The sequence below is a fragment of the Hemitrygon akajei genome, chromosome 1 (genome assembly GCF_048418815.1).
Source record: "Hemitrygon akajei chromosome 1, sHemAka1.3, whole genome shotgun sequence".
Lineage (NCBI taxonomy): Eukaryota > Metazoa > Chordata > Chondrichthyes > Myliobatiformes > Dasyatidae > Hemitrygon > Hemitrygon akajei.
The window spans coordinates 40,698,677-40,719,662 of NC_133124.1; the positions used below are offsets into that span (position 1 = coordinate 40,698,677).

The 20,986-nt window shown below is 37.6% G+C and overlaps 1 protein-coding gene across 5 annotated transcripts in view; it reads right to left on the minus strand.

Annotated features, from left to right (window-relative positions):
* The window catches only part of chd7 (chromodomain helicase DNA binding protein 7), a 228,198-nt gene that overhangs the window by 109,198 nt on the left and 98,014 nt on the right, over window positions 1-20,986 (minus strand). For all 5 annotated transcript variants that reach the window (XM_073041862.1, XM_073041857.1, XM_073041872.1 and 2 more), the window contains exons 4-8: window positions 15,665-15,800; window positions 11,266-11,385; window positions 7,378-7,437; window positions 6,566-6,621; window positions 380-497 (exon numbers count right to left, since the gene is read on the minus strand). In XM_073041862.1, the coding sequence (XP_072897963.1) occupies window positions 380-497; window positions 6,566-6,621; window positions 7,378-7,437; window positions 11,266-11,385; window positions 15,665-15,800 (490 nt within the window). The remainder of the gene's footprint in view (window positions 1-379; window positions 498-6,565; window positions 6,622-7,377; window positions 7,438-11,265; window positions 11,386-15,664; window positions 15,801-20,986) is intronic.

The window sequence follows — 20,986 nt, forward strand, 5'->3', positions numbered from 1 at the left end:
CAACGCATTCAGGTCACCAAAAGATTATACATGACAGTGAATGCAAAGAGTCAAGAGAAAGCATGGGGGAGGCAAGAAGCTCAGAGCAAAAGAAAAAAAAGGGAACAGAAATAGACTAAGAAAGGTAGGCAACAATGCAAGAAAATGAGAGTTGTACTGTAAAAGTCAGGCAATGCAGACATCAAGGGACGACAAATGAAACAAAACAATGAGTTGGGGTGGAGCCTAGATCATGAAGAAAGCTTACTGAATAAAAAAATTCAAAAAGAAAATATACAAGTGCATGGATTAACAAGAACATGAATATTGAAAATGCCTTAGAAAACAATTTGAGCAACACAAAGATAAATTTACTAATCTATGAAAATAAAATGCTGACCTCAGTGAGAAACTTATTCATTTGTGCTTGCTTTGCTTTGAAGCGTTTAATCTTCTGATGGATTCTCTTGTCCTTTGCCAGTTGCTCCACAGTGGTCCACTGACAATGAAGGTAGGAACTGAAGAGTGTGGTTGAGGAGAGGGATAGGATGGTAAAAGAAAAAAAAACACACTCAGAAATTACATCACCAAAATTATGAATACTTCAATTATTACATTGAAGCAAGAACAACCCAATTATACTTGCCTTTGGTGGGGTAGGGGAAGGGTTAATATTTTAATTCCTCTGAAATGCAATAGAACAAAGGTTCAAAAATACTTGTGCATAATCAAATTAATGCAACATAACAGTCTATACAGAGAATTATTTTTCAGAATGCCACGACTTTTTTTTTCCTCTTTCATAGGATTTGGAGACTGTTGGCACACACCACCCAGTCCCATCCTAAATGACCTTGAGGTGAGGTGCTGAGCAACCCTGAAATTCTGCAATCCACCTGGTGTAGATACGTCAGTGCTAATTGGTAGAGTTCCAAAATATTTGTCCAGTAGGTCAAGGAAAGAAGGTGTGTGACCACCACTTTATGCATTTGTGATTCTAAGATTGTAGTCGCAAGTTTAAGGGGCATCGTCAAAGCAGCCTTACAACATGCATGTACAATGAAACAGTAAAAATATTTCAGTTTCAATGGATTGGTGGGAAGAAATAACATTAAGGGTAGGGAACGGATGCCAATTAAATAGCGAGTTTCAAAAATTGAGGTTGCCAGGATTGTTGGAGTTGCATTGATGTAGATAAATTCAGAGTAATCTATCAACGTTCAAGAACTGTGCTTTCTAGATGGTGGGAATAGTTTTGGGGAGTTATGAACTGAGTGAATACAAACCATGAAGTACATGACCTGTTTTCACAGCTGAAAAGTTTGTAGTGTCCCAATTAAGTCCAAGATATTAAATGGAGGAGAGCCAGTCATTGAAGCTTCAGGAGAGATTGTTTGAATATTAAGACAAGTTAGTTGGGTGGCACTAGTATGATATGAATGTTACTTCCAATTCTTCAGCCCACGCATATTGTTCGTAGTACTTGGAATTGCAAATGAAATTTCAGAAAACAGGGCAGCACAGCAACATAGTGGCTAGCATTACGCTATTATACCTCCAGTAACCCAGGTTCAATTCCATCACTGCCTATAAGTTTGTACGTTCTCCCCGTGACTGTGTGGGTTTCCTCCGGGGCCTCCAGTTTCCACATTTCAAAGGTGTATGAGTCAGTAAGTTAATTGGTCACATGGGTGTAATTGGGTAGCAGAAGCTTATTGGGCCAGATGGGCTTGTTACTGTGCTGTATCTCTAAGCAACTGCAATTATCTATTAAAATCTTTATTTCTGCTATTATGATAGACAAAAGATCACTATTGGCTTTGCCTAGCATAACATACTGGGAACTGCAGAAATATGCTTGAGCTTAAATGAATGACATCCAATTTACAATCATCTTCACTTTTATTTAGTGCAGACATGATTCCTTAGTGGAGAATTCAATTTTTACTTAATATCCATCACGCTAAGCAGTCAAATGCTGCCTTGATGTCAATGAGATCCACTCACACATTGCCCATTTTCAACTCTTCCCAACCCCCCATAATTAAAACTCAGTTCACTCCTTCACAAACCCTCCAACCTTTTCACTAAAATATTGATTCTGATTGATTCTGCAGCTAGGAGCCTTCCTTTAGAAACCATCTTGAACCTTCACATTTCCTGGATCCCTTTTCTCTCGCCTCTAACCCTTTCCCAGATTTATGACTGTAAAATGTGAACCTGACACTGGGTATTTTTCCATTCCATGTACTCACACCTACCCCACTATCTCCCTCCCAAAACTCCAGGACTGTGCCAAAGACCAATCTGCTGACAATGGTTCAGCTGTATAGTTTGGGAAATCCCTACTTTGCAGAGTCCAAATGCCAGTTGTTACACTTGCTCCTTCCATACCATGAACCCACCACATCTGGCAAATGGTTACTGACTATATTTTCACTAGATATGACCTCTCTACAACTTTCAGCCACAGTCCCCCAATTATACAGCTTGCTTTTACCTCCACCTAAAGATTGAAAGCAGGACTGTTTAGCAAGACCCAACATTTCAGCCTTCTCTTGTCCAGTAAAATAAATTTTTGGCAACACACTTAAATGCTGGAAGAACTCAGAAAGCCAGGCAGCATCTTTGCAAAAAGTACAGTCAACATTTCTGGCCAAGACCCTTTTGCTGGCTGGTCTGCTGAGTTCCTCCTGCATTTTGTGTGTTGCTTGGATTTCCAACATTTGCAGATCTTCTCTTGTGAAAATAAATTCCTGGTCTGATCTCATCCTTCCTAGTTACAACATCAGTGATACAATGAATTTATAATTCTTCTGGATTTAACCAGCTCACTTTCGGGACGGATGGTCAAACCACTACATCTTGTTCTAGAATTGCTCGAGAACCCTTCATACCTTTCTCAAAACAGACCACCCTCTAACTTGGCTGAACTTTTCATTGAAAACTACCCCTTTAACTCCACACACTTCCTCTAATTAAGTAGCATAGCTTTGGGGATGTGCATGCATGTAAGGCTATGAATCTTTGGGGAATACGTGGAATGTTTCTTCACTCAGTACCAATCCACCTTGTCCCAATTGTATTCCAGCGCATTGATGACTATCGCTATTTCTGCCCTTCAATGGAACTCAAAAATTTTCAACACCTTTGCTACCAATTTTCACCCTGTCCTCACTTCTGTACATGATGGATGCATTTCTAATACTTCCCTCCCTCTCCTTTTTGCATTTTGTGGGTGATCCAATATTCACTATGTGCTCACAGATTCCCACCCTGCTTCCTGCAAGGATCCCATTACATTCTCCAATGTATCTGTTCAGAAAATAAAAATTTCCACACTGGTGCCTCCGTAATGTCTTTATCTCAGCTGCTTCTGTTCCATTTCCTGCAGTTCTGTTGATTCTACCTAGAACAAAAACAAGGATCCACATCCTCATTTTCAGCTCCATCAGCTGATTTCAGTCATGTTTTACTGTCCCCCATGTCAATGCCAGCACAAGGCACATCGCCACCACCCTCCAACCTCTAAACTACCCTGCACCATTTTGAAGAGGCACTTCCCTCCAGGATGGTCTTGCACAAGAGATACCCATGTCACCACAACATAATTACAGATGAAGTAACACCTATTCTTTTACAACTTCCCTTCCTGTGACTATGAAATTAAATTGTTTCTGAACCTACCACACACAGTTGACTATTGTGGAAAACACCTGATTAGCCCATTTGGATGACCCTGACTGTTCAATTTCTAGTCATTTTTAATTTGCCATCTCATTTTCTGTTTTCTCCTCTTCTGGCAAAATCATATTTCAATTTATCTTCTCCAGTCACATCCCTGTAGACAAACCTCTCATTAATAACTTGCCTTTACAATTCTCCTTCAGCTAATAACACCAGTGCCATTCAACCTCTTCAAGCCTCCAACCAACCACTGAATTCCACTTTTCTTCCAGACCTCCCTGTCTCTCTGCAACTCCCCAGCTCTGATGAAACACTACCAATTTCTCCCTCCACAGACACTGTCAGACCAGAACATTGTCATATTTCAGATTTCCAGCATCTGAGGTATTTTGCATTGTGCAACTCAACTGTTAGTTTGACTGAGGAAAATGCAGAAACATCTCTTGCAGAAATAATTCTATTTGTTTTTGCTCATAAATCTATTGGACAAAGCAAAATTAGGCCTGACTGACTAAATGGCAAAGTACTGAGTAAAATAACTATTCTTCTGTAAGAGACATGCAGATCAAAGTCCAGATTTAATCTAGATCTGAGCAGAGACTCAACTGAAAGTCAGTAGTTGGTAGTAGTTATACAATACAAATGGCACACTGCCCTCAACTAATGTTTATACATTTAGTGCACATAACATTAACAAAATCAGATGATTTTGGAAACACCAATGCAATAAGAAACAGTTAACAGTTCAAGTGGAAGAAACTTTGTTAGAACTCAGGCTCTTCAACCAGAAACATTAACAGTTTCTCTTTCCACAGATGCAGGCTGACCTGTTGACTATCCCCAACATATTGTCAATTTCAGATTTTCAGTAGCTGAATTTTTTAAAAATATTTTCATTTAGTACAGATATCAACTATACAAATGCACTGGTCTTCCTCATTTTATAGCACTGCCAATGAGTAGTTTCAATAAAGACATTGATCATAGAAGGCTCTGGACTACAAACAGTCAGGAGTATAAATTATGTTGAGCTTGTGGATTCAGAGTCATATGAAACAAAAACAAACCATTGACACTTTAAAGTGAGCTGTAGATTGCCGGTCTCTCCGCTTCCCAGAGTATAGGAAATCATTTACTTCAAAAAAAAAACCTCTTTTAAACACTTCATGCAATACCACTTTGACATAAAATCCTAAAGGGTAGGGCAGAAAGCCAACAACTTAAAATAATTTGGGATGGGTAAGGCTGTACATCATGTATATCACCATAGTTATATTTGGAAGTTTTACCCATACTCATTGATGTATGAATTAAAGAAAAGAGAATCTATTATGCATTGTAGTGATGAATGAATTCCAGAATAACATGCATATTTGTGTTGATGCATTTATAAATTACAGGTGCAAATGGCAAATGACGATAATTTCACAATTCTGTACCTGTTGACATCTTAAACCTTTTCACTCTGAACTAGGATGTAATGATCATGTTACCAAATCAGTGGTAAAAACATTGAATGAATATCTTGGTGGAAAGTATAGTCAAATAGTAAGTCTATTTTTATCATATGCAAAATAGTGAGATGCTGGACATCTACTTTCAATTCATGGCAACAATCATAGAGGAATTTAAATTCTTCAGTGTTATAATTTCAGAGGATCTGTTCTGGGTCCAGCACGCAAGTGCCATTTCCAAGAAAGCACAACAGCACCTCTACTTTCTTAGAAACTTGCGAAGATTTGGCATGTCATCTAAAACCATGACCAACTTCTATAGATGTGCAGTGGAAACTATATTGACTGGTTGCATCATGGCCTGGTATGGAAACACCAATGCCCTTGTACAGAAAAGCCCACAAAAAGTAGTGGAGATAGCCTTCTCATAGGTAATGGCAGCTCATCATTGAACACATCTACACGGAGCATTGTCACTGGAAAGCAGCATCCATTATCAGAGACCTCTACTGCCCAGGTCAAGCTCTCTTTTGCTGCTGCCATCAGGAAGGTGGTACTGGAGTCTCAGGACCCACACCACCAGGTTCAGGAACAGTTATTACCCTTCACCAATCAGGCTCTTGAACGAGAGGGTATACATCAGTTGCCCTATCACTGAACTGTTCCCACAACCTAGAGACTCACTTTCAAGGACTCATCTCATGCTCACAATATTTATTGCTTATTTATTTACTTTTTTTCCCTTTTTGTATTTGCACAATCTGTCTTTTGCACATTGGTTGTTTGTCTATCCTGTTGGTGCACTTTCATTGATTCTGTCATGGTTATTGGTTTTATTGAGCACGTCTGCAAAAAAATGAATGTTGTGGTTGTATATGGTGGCATATATGCACTTTGATAATAAATTTACTTTGAAGTTCATTCTTCTCTTAACTCGTCAGATGGTCTATTACATTTTATATTATTAAAGGTTATTGGAATGCTAGACCTTTAATATTCCCATTTCTAGTTATCGACAAGATGTTCAACTTAAAAAATATTTAATTCCTTTCACTAATTTGTCTCCCTTCTGCTTGACAATTAGCTTGCTACTGAAGCTTTATTTTTTAATCTGTTGCTACTTGTTTATTTCCTGCATTTTCATTAGTCTATTTCCTTCCTTCCTGCTTATTTGCAATTCTTTAATTTGTTAATGAGAATTATACAGCAGATAACTGTGCAAGACTCAGAAATACAAAATGTGCAGTTCCTTAGTAAGAAAGACAAAAGCTTTGAGGACAATGTTGAGAGGAACACTAATTGAGATAGAGGGCACTTTATTTTCCATTTAGTGCCTTTCAAACTCTATGCAGGGCAGTAACCCTCATGGGTATCAAAGTAAATAATTTATAATCTTTGTGCTACAGTTTGATCCAGTTTTAAAATGAATCCACCAACATACTTACTAGTTTTTGTATTTAACAAATAGTTCTTCTACTTCAACTTCTTCTCCAGACTCGGTCTGAAATCACAAGCACATTTTAGAACCCAATGTCAACACAAACCATTTGTCATTTAAGTCTCCAGACACTTCACCACCATGAAGTGGTTAGGGATGCAGTTGTAATGTACTTAAGTAGAATTAGAAAGAAAAGAACACCAAAAGTTTCCTTTGGCGGAGATTACTTTTCCCCCTGCAATACCCTGAAAAAAAGCTATCAATTCCAACTACTCTGCTTACTGTGTCAACCAACTCATGAATCATTTTATCTCCTCCTTAACCACCAGCTACTCCATTCACAATAACCTGACCTTGACCTGGCTTCCTGCCAAACCCACAGTGTTAAGCAGATGCCAAATGTACCATTTCCTGAGGCAGCAGCCAGTTTACAGCTGCACTACTGGAAGCCACAAGTATTATTGTTGGCAATCTTGAAAACTAATCTCAAAATGTGTTGGAATTTAAAATACAGCCCCTACCAAGGAAAATTTATAACTCAAACAGAATTATGTATTCTTTGCAGAATAAGTACATTTCACACTGATCATTTTTCAGTACAAGGCCAACCATTCAAATACTAAATTGCAGTCAATCCACATAATCAACAGCCGCCAAAGGATTTTAATATGCTCAAATTCTATATTGCTACTGTTACATGGCCACCAGCTGTTACTAACAATTCAAATGCCTATAATACAGACTGAAAAGTGAGAATTAGGGAAAGAGCTACATGTCAATTACAACCCAGATACTGCACCTTAAGACTTTAATACTTACTGTTTTTTTCACTATTCGCATACTCATGATCTTCTCAGTAACCGGACCAGTTGACGCATCCTAAAAAGACAAATTTTAATATCAATTGTACACATCTTTGACGTCCAATCATTTGCCTATATTTGCAGGCTCCCTACAAGTAACCTCACAGAAGCATCACCTGAAAAAATTTAGCTGAATGCACTCCCAGTAAACATATCAAATAGATATAGGGCAAGGACAATTAAAATTTAGAAAATGGAAACAGAAGAGGTGTACTGTTAATTAGGTCAAAGTAAGCCGTTTAAATCCAGACCTTATATTTTGCACACATTAGTGATTTAAAACCAGTAATATTTATCATAATGCCAATTTGTTTCACTTGTTAGCTCTAGACAGATGGTTCACTTGCAAAATTTGCATATTGCAGTAGTTCTTTAAGGAAGTGGTTTGCAAACAAAATACCTTGTAAACTTGCTTAGCAATACTCCAAGACAAAGTAACAATTTCAAGAGAACTTTTAACGAATTTACTATAGGTGTTGTACTTACTGCATGGGATGTTAAAAGCACAGGAATTAAGACATACACAATGCAAAGAACTCTCAACAGTGCATTGAGAAACTGCCATGGACAATTCTAAAATATTCAGTGGTTTTCCTAATATTATCTTAATATCACACTTCCGAAATTTCAATAAGCAGTTAAGACTAAAAGACAAACCAAACATAGCACAATTGTTTTGCATTAATTAGCTACAGATTTCAGCTCCTTTCCAAAGTAAACAGTGCTGTGAAGTATGCTCATGTGAGCAGGAAATTACAGGCCAGGCCCTTGACCAGCAACAAAAGATCAAACATTCATTCCACTTTGTTTACAGAAATCTTAGCTGCAACAATTTTATATTTTTATTTAGAGCCAGGAACAAAAAAGCACAATAGGGTTTGGGAAAATTGGTTAGAAAGAGTGAAACTGAGATTTTACACAGCTCTAGCAATATACCAATGAGGCATCTCCAGGATTTGAAGGAAAAACAGATTACCAATGACATTATAAATTTAGTATGTTTTCCTAATTCAAATTTGAAATTGCAGTTAAGATAAACCTGTTGCAAACAGAAATAGCAGAGGCATTAAAAAAAGCCCTCAAAAGATGACAAAAAAGTTGTGTTAGCACCTTTCCCAATCTTCAACTGTTTCAAAACCCCTCAAAGGGTTATCATATGTTAAGCATATTGCCAGCGCTTGTATTTGTATGCACTCAACACCTGTACAGAGATTCTCTACCAATCTTCGCACACTATATCACAAAGTCCTCAAATGATATTGGTTCATGGGAAAACTACAAAGATATGGGCCACTCTTAGAAAAGGCAAATATCACTTATAAAATTTATAGGGTCTTCAATGCACCTGCACAGCATTTGGTCAAATAAGGCAAAGTATATTTGAAGATAAAAACACCAGATTTAGACTGTTGAATTAGTGCCCTATTATATGCTTTTGAGATCTGAAACCTACAGCAGGCAACTAAAAGCATTGAAACATTACTAATCAATGCAGTCTCCAAAATCCTCTAAATTCACTGGAAAAGTAAGCACATTCTCACTCAGAAAAAGTTTTAAAAGATTGGTCGGTTTAAAAAGGAAAAAAAGAAAATTAAGCAGGTCTTAAGTTATGAAAGAAAATGTGGTACGGAGACAGGAAGAGAGAAGACATGCCCATTTAAAATGCCCTTACGGGAGATCCACCTGTTGGCACATTGACATTCGAACATTTGTAATTATTCAAGTTTTATTTCTAAATAGATAAACTGTGTGCTTAAATTGTTAATTTAAATGCAGTATTTGTAACTCCAATTACAAAATTGACATTAGCTAAAACATGTACAGCAATAGCAATGCAATCCCATGATTTTTTTTGTACTTTCAAATGCTGGCCACCAAGTGTCACTATGGAGTACCATTTACCTGTCTCAATCAGTGGCCATGTTGTAGATATACAAACCAAATAACTAATTGTTTCAAGCCCTTGACAGATCCTCCTTCTTCCCCGGCTACAGATTTCAATAGGGCTATAGGAGCTGCTTGACCACATTTATCCTTACACATATAGTTGGCCAACCATACACGTTCCCACAGATTTCTGACATACCCTAACCCTTGATTTCACCTGAAATAATCAACTCTGACCTTCACCTTTGTACCCACCCATGTGATGAAGAGACAAAATATGGAAGATATCCTTCATCACATCTTTTCTTCCTGTATTCATTTTTGAGCTTCTCCCTTTCCTTCACATTAGCAGCCATCACTTCCTTCCCTCTCCTGCCTTTATTTCAATTCTTCTCTAATCCAAAGATCTTATCTCTGAACTCTACATGCGTAATTCAAATATAATTTATTTTAACTATTAATTTAAGAACCATTCAACCAAGTTCAATATTAATTTCAAAATTTTAGATCTGTATATTCTCACTGAGGTCTACATTTATTCCCATTCCTGGCAAATCCAAGGATTAATGAAAGGTTTCTTGTAGTGGCAACAAAACCTGGCAAGAGATGATTTCTTTCTTCAATGCAAAATTTAGCTTTGGATAAGAAAATACAACTTGATGACAAGGAATGTCATTGAAAGGGCACATTTAAAAGTATTAAAATCTTTACAAAACTTTAGCATACAAGTAACATTAACTTGATGGGGGTGGTCCCAGATTATTAATCCTTTTAAAAGAAAACTTCCAACCAAAAAGGTTTGAGAGCCAACAGCAATTTGGTCCAGTTTTCTCAGATCAAATCCTGGATGACTTACTGCACTCTCAGGTAGTATTTTTAAGTCAACTAAACTCTTTTAAGAAACACTAGCTCAAAGTGAGTTTACCACTCATCATGCATGGTGAAAACATTAAGATAATGCACGATTCTTCACCTCATCATTTCCTTCCTGCATTAATTCTATCCAAAATATCTAAAAATTTGTTAACTCGTTAAATATATGTAGAAATTGAGGATCCAGATGTTTCATGGATACCGAACTCTTGTTTCTCTACTGCAAATATAGACCCTTTTTAAAAAGGCACTACCATATTTACATTCAATATTTACAGAATGTACATCAAATTATAACAGTCAATTGCACCCCAACCCTTATAACACCCAGCAGCCCTGAAGTACATCGTCTTGTATAGGGAAGCAGAGCTGTACACAATACTGCACACACAGCCTCACCAAGGCCCAACGTAACTCAATATTCTTGTACGCAAATCCTCAATGTTCTTGTACTTAAATCCTCTTCCTGATAATGTTAGATCTGGCAAGCTGTCAATTTTTGAGATTGTGTATTTGTGGGGTGACAAATATTATTTTTTTAAAAGTGAGTACAGCAAAAGTCAGATTAAAATTCTATAGTACATCAAAAGATAATTTTATTTTTTTTATTCAGATACAGTGTGGAATAGGCCCTACCAGCCCTTTGAGCCACACCACCCAGCAACCCATCAATTTAGCCCTAGCCTAATCTTGGGATAATTTATAATGACCAATTAACCTACTAACTGTAGGTCTTTGGACTATGGGAGGAAACTGAGCACCAAGAAACCCACGCGCACACAGGAAAAAACATACAAGCTTGCCTACAGAGGACGTCAGAAAAGAACTGTCGTGCTAACCGCTTTGCCACCACGGTATCGCAATAGTGAAGGCTTTTGGCATACTGGCCTTCATAAGTCAGGACACTGAATATAAAAGTTGGAAGCTGTAAGTGATTTTAACTCATAAAATGACAATCTTTCCTCATCGGTTCACTCATGCCAAGATAGAGAAAACTGAAATGCACAATTAAACACACAAAAACCATTTACATTATTAAAACTTACAGTTAAACAGTTAGTGGTTACTGATATAAGATAGATACCTGTTCTGATTGCGAAGTGTTTAATGGAGAATCCTTTCCTGCATCATCATCATCAGATATTTTAAACTCTAAATCCTCCGTATATCGTTTTCTTTTCACTTGTCGACTAGAGCGACGTTTCTGGAAAATATAGCAGATGAAAAAATTTCAGATGTGGAAGTAGCAACAGCTCGCTGACAATTTCAAACTTGCACCAATTGCAAATGGGTAACCTAGGATTTTAAGTCTTTGGTCAAAAATTGTGGGCTTAATTTATGAAGGGTGAATTTTTTGTTACGTGCTTGGTGGAACTATTTACACACAGCAGAAATATATCATGACGCCACTCAGGAACACCTCGACACGTCTGAGTGTTTTGAAAAGTTACTCCTCTTAATGTCTATCAGCAAGTTTGAAATGAACAAAACACTCATCATTAACTTTGGTGCAGAACCTGGAGGAACCCCTTTACCCAAGTACCTGCAACATGAAACTTGCTACGAGATGCAGCCAAGAACAACTTGTCTACGTTTAAAAGGAAACATGGATAAGGTCAGGTAAAGAAACAATGGACTGCCCATATACAATAATCTTCCAAGACCAGTGAATTGTGATGCCAATGTTAACCATGATGATTTTATACTCAGCTGTGAGGAATGGATCCATCTTCTGTGTATTTATGGGGATAACAATTCAAGTCAAGCAAAGAGCTGAAAAACACTAATTTATTTCAACCCCTGAAAAAGAAAAGTTCCCATCTATTCCTTACCCATTTCTTTCTCTTTTACATTATTTCCATATAGCTTTAATTTGCCAAAATGACCAACATCCGTATTCCCACCCAATACAATTTACGGCCATATACCAGTACAGGCATTAGGTGATGTTGATGCATTCGGTTTATCCATCCATAAAATAAACTGTACTTTTAGAAATCATTCTCCATACCAAACTTAATTTAACCAATCTGAAATTATAAAGCATCCATGGTGTGTGGGATGAGCATGACTTTGTCTAGCTACCCATTTCATACCCAAATATGATAGTTCAATAAAGATACAGCGCTATAGAAAATACCTAAGATAATTTGAAAGGATACTCATGCCCTGTGAAATCATAACATTCACCACATGCTCATTCACAATCACGTCTTACAAGACAAGCAAATGCAGTGAATTCCAGTTGGAACACAGAACTAGTAGTTTGGCCCAATTAAGCAGCTGCCCCAATTAGCTGAAGTTTCATGAAAATAGTTAAAAAGATATAAAAAAGACAAATTACTGTTTAACTGAGTAACAAATCATACACTTAACTGAGAACAAATTAGAACACTACAAATACTACTGCAGTATTATAAAGCTTCAAAGGTTCATTTTATTGTCAAAGTACATATGTACAATACAACTCTGATCTTCATTTCCAGAGAGCAATGAAATACAGAAAGACCACAGTTGTTGTCGAAAGACATCAACTTCCCCCACACGAAAGAGAGAAACAAAACTTATAAACACCCGAAACCCCCACCCTCTCTCCCACAGAAAAAATAATCAGTGACAAATCCCCAACACTGTACCCTGCAGAACAAAATGGCGACAATAGCATCAAATCCCCAAACTTCTCCCCCGCAGGAAAAACAGCAATAAAATCCATGACCCCCTCACTCACAGAAATGAATGGCAACAGCATCAAAACCCCCAAGCAAACCCCCCCCACATATAAAAAGCTAACAGATCACCCACCCGCCAAAATGCCACAAGGAGGAAAACACCAAAAAACTGAAGGAGACCTATATAAAGTACAGCTCGATAATCACAAATCTCAGAATATCGAAAGCATCTTCCCATTTGAGAACAGCTGCCACACAAACTCAATCCTTCCATGAAGAGCACCTGTCACGCCGTCCGAATGCCGCTGACTGTCATCACCACGGTGGCCTCTGTTAGAAGCAATTGCCTACCTCTGCATTCACCTCAATGCTTCAATCTTTCTTGATGCTTGAGATTGAAATAAAGTATCTGGTCTTCTCCGGACACAGCACTAGATCATTCAATCAAATTCCAAACTGCACGTCGCAGTTTCCGTAACACAATCAAGACAAAAAAAACAAGCAGAAGATGCAGAAAAAGTGAAATAATTGAAGAGGTTGGTTATCTGAAAGATATCACCCGAGGAATCGCTGTTCACTGGCGCCAACTTGACCGGAAATATAAAACTGTTATAAGTTCCTAAGGTACCAGAGGAATTCATCCAGTGTATATTGCCATGTTCTTTTGATTCACTGTAAATGAATAACATCAGTATAGGCAGTGCAGATAATCAACTGCCTTCATACAATGCTTTCCATGATTGCATCGTCCAAATCTTTCATAGTTCCTAACCTGAAGTAGTGAAAGCATTTCATTTTCACTCCCAGCTGCTTAAACGCTCAAAGCCACAATGAGAAAAACAGTTCTGAATTGTCTTACTGCTTGGTTCTCGGCAACAAACAGCAACAAATATTACTGCTTTTTGATGCTGTTTAAAAACTGTTGGCTCTAAGCATGGTGGAATGTCTAATGGCCACACAAGCACACAGGACTGATGCTAATTAAAAACTGCTCAGCAACAGTCTCAAGTCCCAATTAAGCGGTAGAGAGTCCCAAATAAGGGAAGAGAATTCCAGCTATTTTCATGATAAGTTTTTGTTCTTTAAGAGTCAGCCTAAATAAGTGGCTGCCCAATAAACTGGAATCCACTGTACATTGAACAGTGGAAATCAAATTTAAGTTGAGTAATATGAATTTATGCCATAAGTACTTAGTTCAGAAGTTCCTAAGCATTTCTGCCCAGTTCAGAAAAATTTGTTCTGATATCCTTCTCTAATATTTTCCACTCTAATTTCAAAACACCAAATAAAACTGTACAGCACCCAAGACAAACTAGAGTGAGGTTTGTCCTTGGTTTGATTACCTTGGCCTTGGTATTGAAGCATGGAAGTCTATTACAAACTTAATTATGAAAAGGTATTGTAATATAATGGAGAATGTAAAATGAATTCATTAAGTGAACGTAGGAAAAGCAGATGTTAGCTTACATTATATCACCCCGAGAGTGCCTAGACAATCCCTACACATGGAAGAATATAACTATGGACTGGATGAAAATCCTGACAAAATAACAGCAAATCTCACAGGTTTTCCTGAAGAAGCACTTTCCTTGTTAGTAAAAAGTCATAATTAGCATGACTAGGTGGGCAGAGTTTTCTCTGTTTGTGCAGAAGACAAGAGTAAATAGGACTAAGAACATACTGAAAGATGAGGTTAGGGCTTGAATGCAAAAGCTGCTGGAAGTAGAAAGACGAGTATTGGAAAAGTGGATGAAAAGGGAGACTTATCTTTGTACTAAACATTATGACAGAGCAAAAAATGGTTTTAGAATGAATGCAAAACTGACTTTAACTAGAGCCCGTGTTATAAAATAGGAAGGGATGAAATAAGTGCGATAAACAGATTTGGAAAATAAGAGGAAAACTAGTAAAATTTTCAGCTGTTCAGCCAGCATAAAAATCCAAAAACAATAACATACAAAGAAATCTGTCCATGTCCATGTTACCTGGATTCCAATACCACAAGAAAAATGGATTAGAAAGCCAAGACCTAAAAGATGCAGATAGCTCCTAATTAACTGGTTATTTTGCTTCCAAAATTTCATAGATTAAAAAAAATCTATAATCAAACAGGTATATGGAAGAAAGGCTTCTTGGCTAAAAGAATTTGGTCCAAGTTTGTTACATTTGCCAAATTTTGTTATTTAACTTGAGGTAACCATGGAAGCATCCATCCAAAGCTGGATACCCAATCTTAAAAAGTAAAATGACTTCAGACTGCCTTCAAAAATAAATGCTCAAGCTTTGAAGTTAAATGATTAGTTGAACTCTAGATGTCACAATGCCTCATTGGAACAAATCAATATTTCCCACACTTCCTAACATTATAGTTTTAGAAAGCATAGTGGATAAGAATATGCTTTCCTGAAATGAATGATACATGGCTTACATTTGGCTGTGAAAATTTTTGCCTGTTTAAAAAATAACTTAAATGGAAAACTTAAGTATTGTGTACTTAGTAAATCCAGAAGTAATCATGCCTCCTCTTCTCATGATTCGGCATTTAAAGATAGACCCTACAAGCACACAAATTTCAAGAAATTTCAGCTTCAGCATTTAAGTAACACTGCATCCAATATCAGTTACTGAGGTTCTCCACTTATACCATTACTGCCAGCAGATAAATGCTTTTACCTGATAAATAATATGCAGACATAATTTGATGCGATGTAAAGCTGCTTACCAATCTTAATAAAATGTGCATCCCATGGAGGATACAAAATTCAAGTTTTGTATTCTATGAGCATGCATGGGGAAGTTTAAGACCAAATTCACCTGCACTCCCAATTCATCCTCTTCCTGTGGTGACGGAGGTGGTGTTTTGTCCATATCTGAATTTTCAGGAGAAGATTCATGTTTCCGTTTTCCTTTTTTCTTTCCAACAGTTGATTCTGGCATATTTTTCTTGTTGCTGTAAAACATTAATTTGTGTTAATATGACTGAAGATTTCTTTACTTTTTAATAAACTAATCAAATCCCCAAACTCAGTAACTTCACAAATGTGTAATGAAGTTTCACAACACGCAAACAAAAACCTGAATAACAGACATAAAATGGAAAATAATCATCTCCCGTAAAAGAAATCAATTAGCTTTGATGTTCAAAACATTACCATTGCTTGGTTCCCACCAGTCAAGGAGGGTTGGGGCTTTTCACTAGTGTGAAACAATATCGGACACATCAATGTGATAACTGGCCCTTGAATAAAAATCTTGGATGGATGAATAACCTAATTGTAGTTGAATTTTCTTGTGGAGAAATGAACACCAAACAGAACAGCCTAGAAGTATTTAAATCAATGAGAATTTATTTAATAGAATGCAAAAACAGTTTATATAATTTTTGCTCTCATCGATAAACTAATTTTTAATACAAATAATTCTGGGTTCTCAAGTTGATTTCACCCAACCTAAAAATAATTTCCATTTATAAAACAGCTGTAAAGCAGCAGAAATATTTTTTTCCCCAAATAAAACCGGTGTCAAGACAAGTACAAACACATTAAGACAGTTCACAAAAAGCTTGGCCAAAGAGGTAGATTTTAAATGATTGCACACAAAAGGAGACAGAGATAGCAGGGGATTTTTTTTTTAAGCATGGAGATGTGTAGGAAGTGGAAGCTACCATTAGTGGAGTTTTAAAATTTACCTTGAAGATGAAAGGGCTGGGGAAAATTACAGAAATAGTAAGGGGGCAAGACCATAAAACAAGAGCAACACACACAAAAACAAGGATGTGTTCAATTGAAGCTTTACCAGGAACCAAGCCTTTATCAAGAACATTACACAGGGATAATGGGTCAACAAAGCTAATTTTGAATAAGTCAGCAGCTCTGGGTGACATCATATTTACAGAGTAGAATGATGGAGGCCAGCTGGGTAACATGTTTATTTACTCATGTTGAGAAGAAACAAGATTATGGATGGTTTTAGCAGATGAATTTAAGTAGCTAACCATCAATTCAAGCCTTGAAACATCAGGAAAAATATGGAAGTACAACAATAATCTAGTATCTTGGACTGACAGCTTTTCTGTTATGTTAGGTTTCATCTGGAGATCCCAGTGAATTTAAATGGAGCACATTAAACAGAGTGGGTGAGGTAGATGCCAAAAGATTTTCTGAATAGTAGTATTGTGGACTATTGGAATTTTACCGAAGTTTCCAAAGGGCAACATGCTGAAAAACAGAATGGAGGGAAATATTTTTCTCTTTAAATCTCTTCACATTATCTAGCTCCAAATCCAGGGCCTGCAATCATCTCAGAAAGGATTTTACTTTAAATCATTGTGTCAGGTTGGTTACCTTCCGGTACCATTCAGTTCCAAGCAATATAAAAGCCTTGTTCTAAACATGGATTGAGGAACCAAAATCCTGAGATAAAGTGTAAGTTATTACAGGGAGAGTCCCCAAGTCATTCAAGAATTTTGTTTGCTATAACTACATGCAAGCCACTTTGTTTGCAGTTTTCCATTGGAACCTAAATTGTATGGCTCTATTTCTGTATCCACGAAACATTTTAATATTACTATCTAAAAAATTGCTTCAAAATGCAAGGGAGAATTTGCATAAAGTCAGTTTTCCACAAGTCTGGTCATTTGTAACCTAGAGAGCCCCTATATTCTTGGATTTTCACGTTGAGTTTACTATTAAAAATTTTAGTTGGATCTGTCAATATTTGGACTATTCAGCCTCATTTTATAAATATTCACAAATGTACAAAAATGTACAGCTACCTCAATGTCCCAAAAATAGTAACAGCATCTGACCAAGTCTGGCACTGGTCAATGGTCATTGGTCAATCAAGGGGAAAAATAGTCCAATGGGTGAAATTGTAGTTGTAATTAATCATCCTGACCTCTGAATATCACTAAACAAGTTGCTCAGTGTAGTGGCCTGTGACCTTCCTGCTGTTCTGACGGATGGAATGAGGAATGTTCTGATGTCTTGACCATATTGAAATCTATTTGCAACTGACACAGTAGTGTCAAGAAAACAACTTCTCCCTCAATGTTGCAAGAACAAAGGACTACAAGAGTAATGGAGACAGGCTAGCCCCTATTGAATGGAGACAGGCTAGCCCCTATTGACATCAATGGATCTGGGGTTGAGAGGGTGAACAGCTTTAAGTTCCTCGGCACCCACATCACCAAGGATCTCACGTGGTCTATACATACTGGCCGTGTGGTGAAAAAGGCATGACAGTACCTCTTTCACCCCAGACGGTTGAAAAAGTTTTGGTAGGGGCTGCCACAATAAAGACATCATGACTGGCTGCATCACTGCCTGTTATGGCAACTGTACTTCTCTCAATCGCAGGACTCTGCAGACAGTGGTGCAGACAGCCCAGCGCATCACTATATATGCAAACTTCCCACTATTCAGGATATTTACAAAGATAGGTGTTTTAAAAAGATCCGGAGGATCATCAGGGACCCAAGTCACTCCAACCACAAACTGTTCCAGCTGCTACCATTCAGGAAACAGTACCGCAACATAAAAGCCAGGATCTACAAACTCCAGGACAGCTTCTTCCACCAGGCCATCAGGCTAATTAATTCACGCTGACACAACTGTATTTCTATGTTATATTGACGATCCTGTTGTATATAATATTTATTATAAATTACTATAAATTGCACATTGCACATTTAGACAGATGTAACGTAAAGATTTTTACTCATGTATTTGAAGGATGTAAGTAATAAAGTTAATTCAATTCAACTTTTCAAGAAAAAGTTATTGTTGCATACAAAAAAAATGAGAACCTGCGAGCATGGGCTGATATTTTCCACTTCAGAGTACACCAATGTCCATTTAGGACACTACCAATTCTGTGACTTTACTATCAACATTGTCAAGACCACCACTGACGCGGAACTTAACTAGAGCACGTAAGAGATTGCTGAAGTGGGTCAGAGGCTAGTTATCTTGGGCAGGTGACTCACCTCCTGACATCTCGAATGTAGTTACTTATCTAGTCTCCTAGATGAAACAGAGAACTTCCATCACCATGACGCACAAGGGAACACCAGAAGGATCCCCAAGTCACAAATGATCCCAACCTGTAAATATACTGATGCTCCATCATCGCTGGGTCTAATACCTGAAACTCCCTACCCAACATCTGAAAGACTGCAGTGATTTAAGGTGGTGGCAGCACCACCCTACTTCAGTGACACACTTCCTGAAAAAATACAAGTAATTGTAATGACGGGGAAAAAAAACAAACTGCAGGCAGCATCTGAGGCAGAGAAATTACTAGCATTAGGACAGAGAATAGATGGAAAGATAGCTACTATAAAGGGGTGAAGGGAGGAATAATGCAAGAACAGACAGGCAATAGTTGGAAAAAGGCAGCTGGAATAAGGTGAGGGGAGATAAAGACAGAGGCTAGAAGGTAAGAAGTGGAGGGAAAAAATAGCTGTGAATTCTGACACAGTGATGAGGAACTAAATAAAGGAGGAATAAAGGGCAGATGGAACCAGTAGGGAAAGGGATAGGAGACCCCATGGAGTAAGTACGTGGGGGTAGGCAGATGGTGCCAGGTGGGTAAGAGGAAAGAAGCTGGGTGACAGGGGTTGGAAAGTGAATGGTTAATTACACAGAATTTGTAAACTTACCGAATGAGATCACTTAGCTATTCTCTACATTGGAATACTCATGTCAAGGCCACTTTCAGCCACAATGGCAACATACCAACTTTGACTAAAATGCAATTTCCATTAAAATGATTAAATAATTTTATTAAAGTAATAAAGCATGTTGAAGATGAAATACAAAAGCAAGGAAGATATAATGAAGGAGATGGCATTAAATTCTGATCAAATTTTCCCTTCAGCTTAATAGATTCCTTTGGAAAAATATTTCTTTTAGCCCCACATAGCATATTGTGCATGGTGCCTTCAAATCAACTCTAGGCCATGAAATCACAACTCCAGTGACTGAGGTTCAATCCTGACCTACGTAGTTTACACATTGTCCCCATTTCTGCTGAGTGCTCAGATTTTGTCCCACATCCCACAGACATGCAGATTGGTAGTTAAATGTCCATCAGAAAAATATCCCAAGAGTGCAGATGAGTGATAGGATTGGGGAGAGCTGATGAGAGGCTAGAAGAATAATATGTGATTAATGTAAATGAGTGTTTGTGGGCCAGGTGAACTCTGGTGGAGGTTTAGAGAGGAATTACACAGCTGAGGAGCCAGGCAAACAAAGGCACATCTCTGTCAACGGCACAACAAAAAGTAGATTCACAAAACGTCAAAATTTAGAAGGCATTTCGCTGGGTTTCAGGCACAGCTAGATGCAGCAAGATAAAGGAATATAAAAACAAGAACATTTACAATGGAATTATTGCCAGCGGAAACCAAGGCAGGTATTAAAGTGCACACAGTAGGGGAAATTAGAGTGTAGGATACTGAGGAAATAATAGGTGGATGCATGTAAAGTGGGTATCAAGCAGCAAGAATGGAAAAGTCATGCTTAGACATGGTCAGTGACAATCCAATGGAAGAGCGTAGAATCGACAACGTTACAGTAAAGTGGTAGGTGGCCGAGAGAGAGAACATATGGTATCGGAGCTTAGCCAAGAGTCAAACAGCAACACAAGGCTCCAAACAATATGAAAGGGATTCCTTCAGTTTTCTCAATATTCAAATGCAGGAACTATTTCTTCATGTAATATTCAAATATGAACCAGACAGCTTCAAGAGACACTGCTTCAAGGTGGTGCTTCCATCAGCAGTGATCCTCACCATCCAGAAAACACCCTCATTTCATTACTACTACTGTGGAGATTATACAGGAGCCTGAAGATCCATACAATGATTCAGGAACAGCTTCTTTCCCTTTGCCATCAGATTGCTGAATGGTCCATGAACACTACCTTGTTAGTCCTTTCTTTGCATCTTTATTTTTTTAATTTATAGTAAATTAGTGTCTTTGCACTGCACTGCTGCTGCAAAACAACACATTTAATGTTATTAGTCAGTGATAAAAGATCTGATTCTGACTTGAAAAATCCTATAGATGTTGAGACAATTAGTAATAATAATAACTATTTATGAATCACATTTCTTTTAGAGAAATTTAGTGG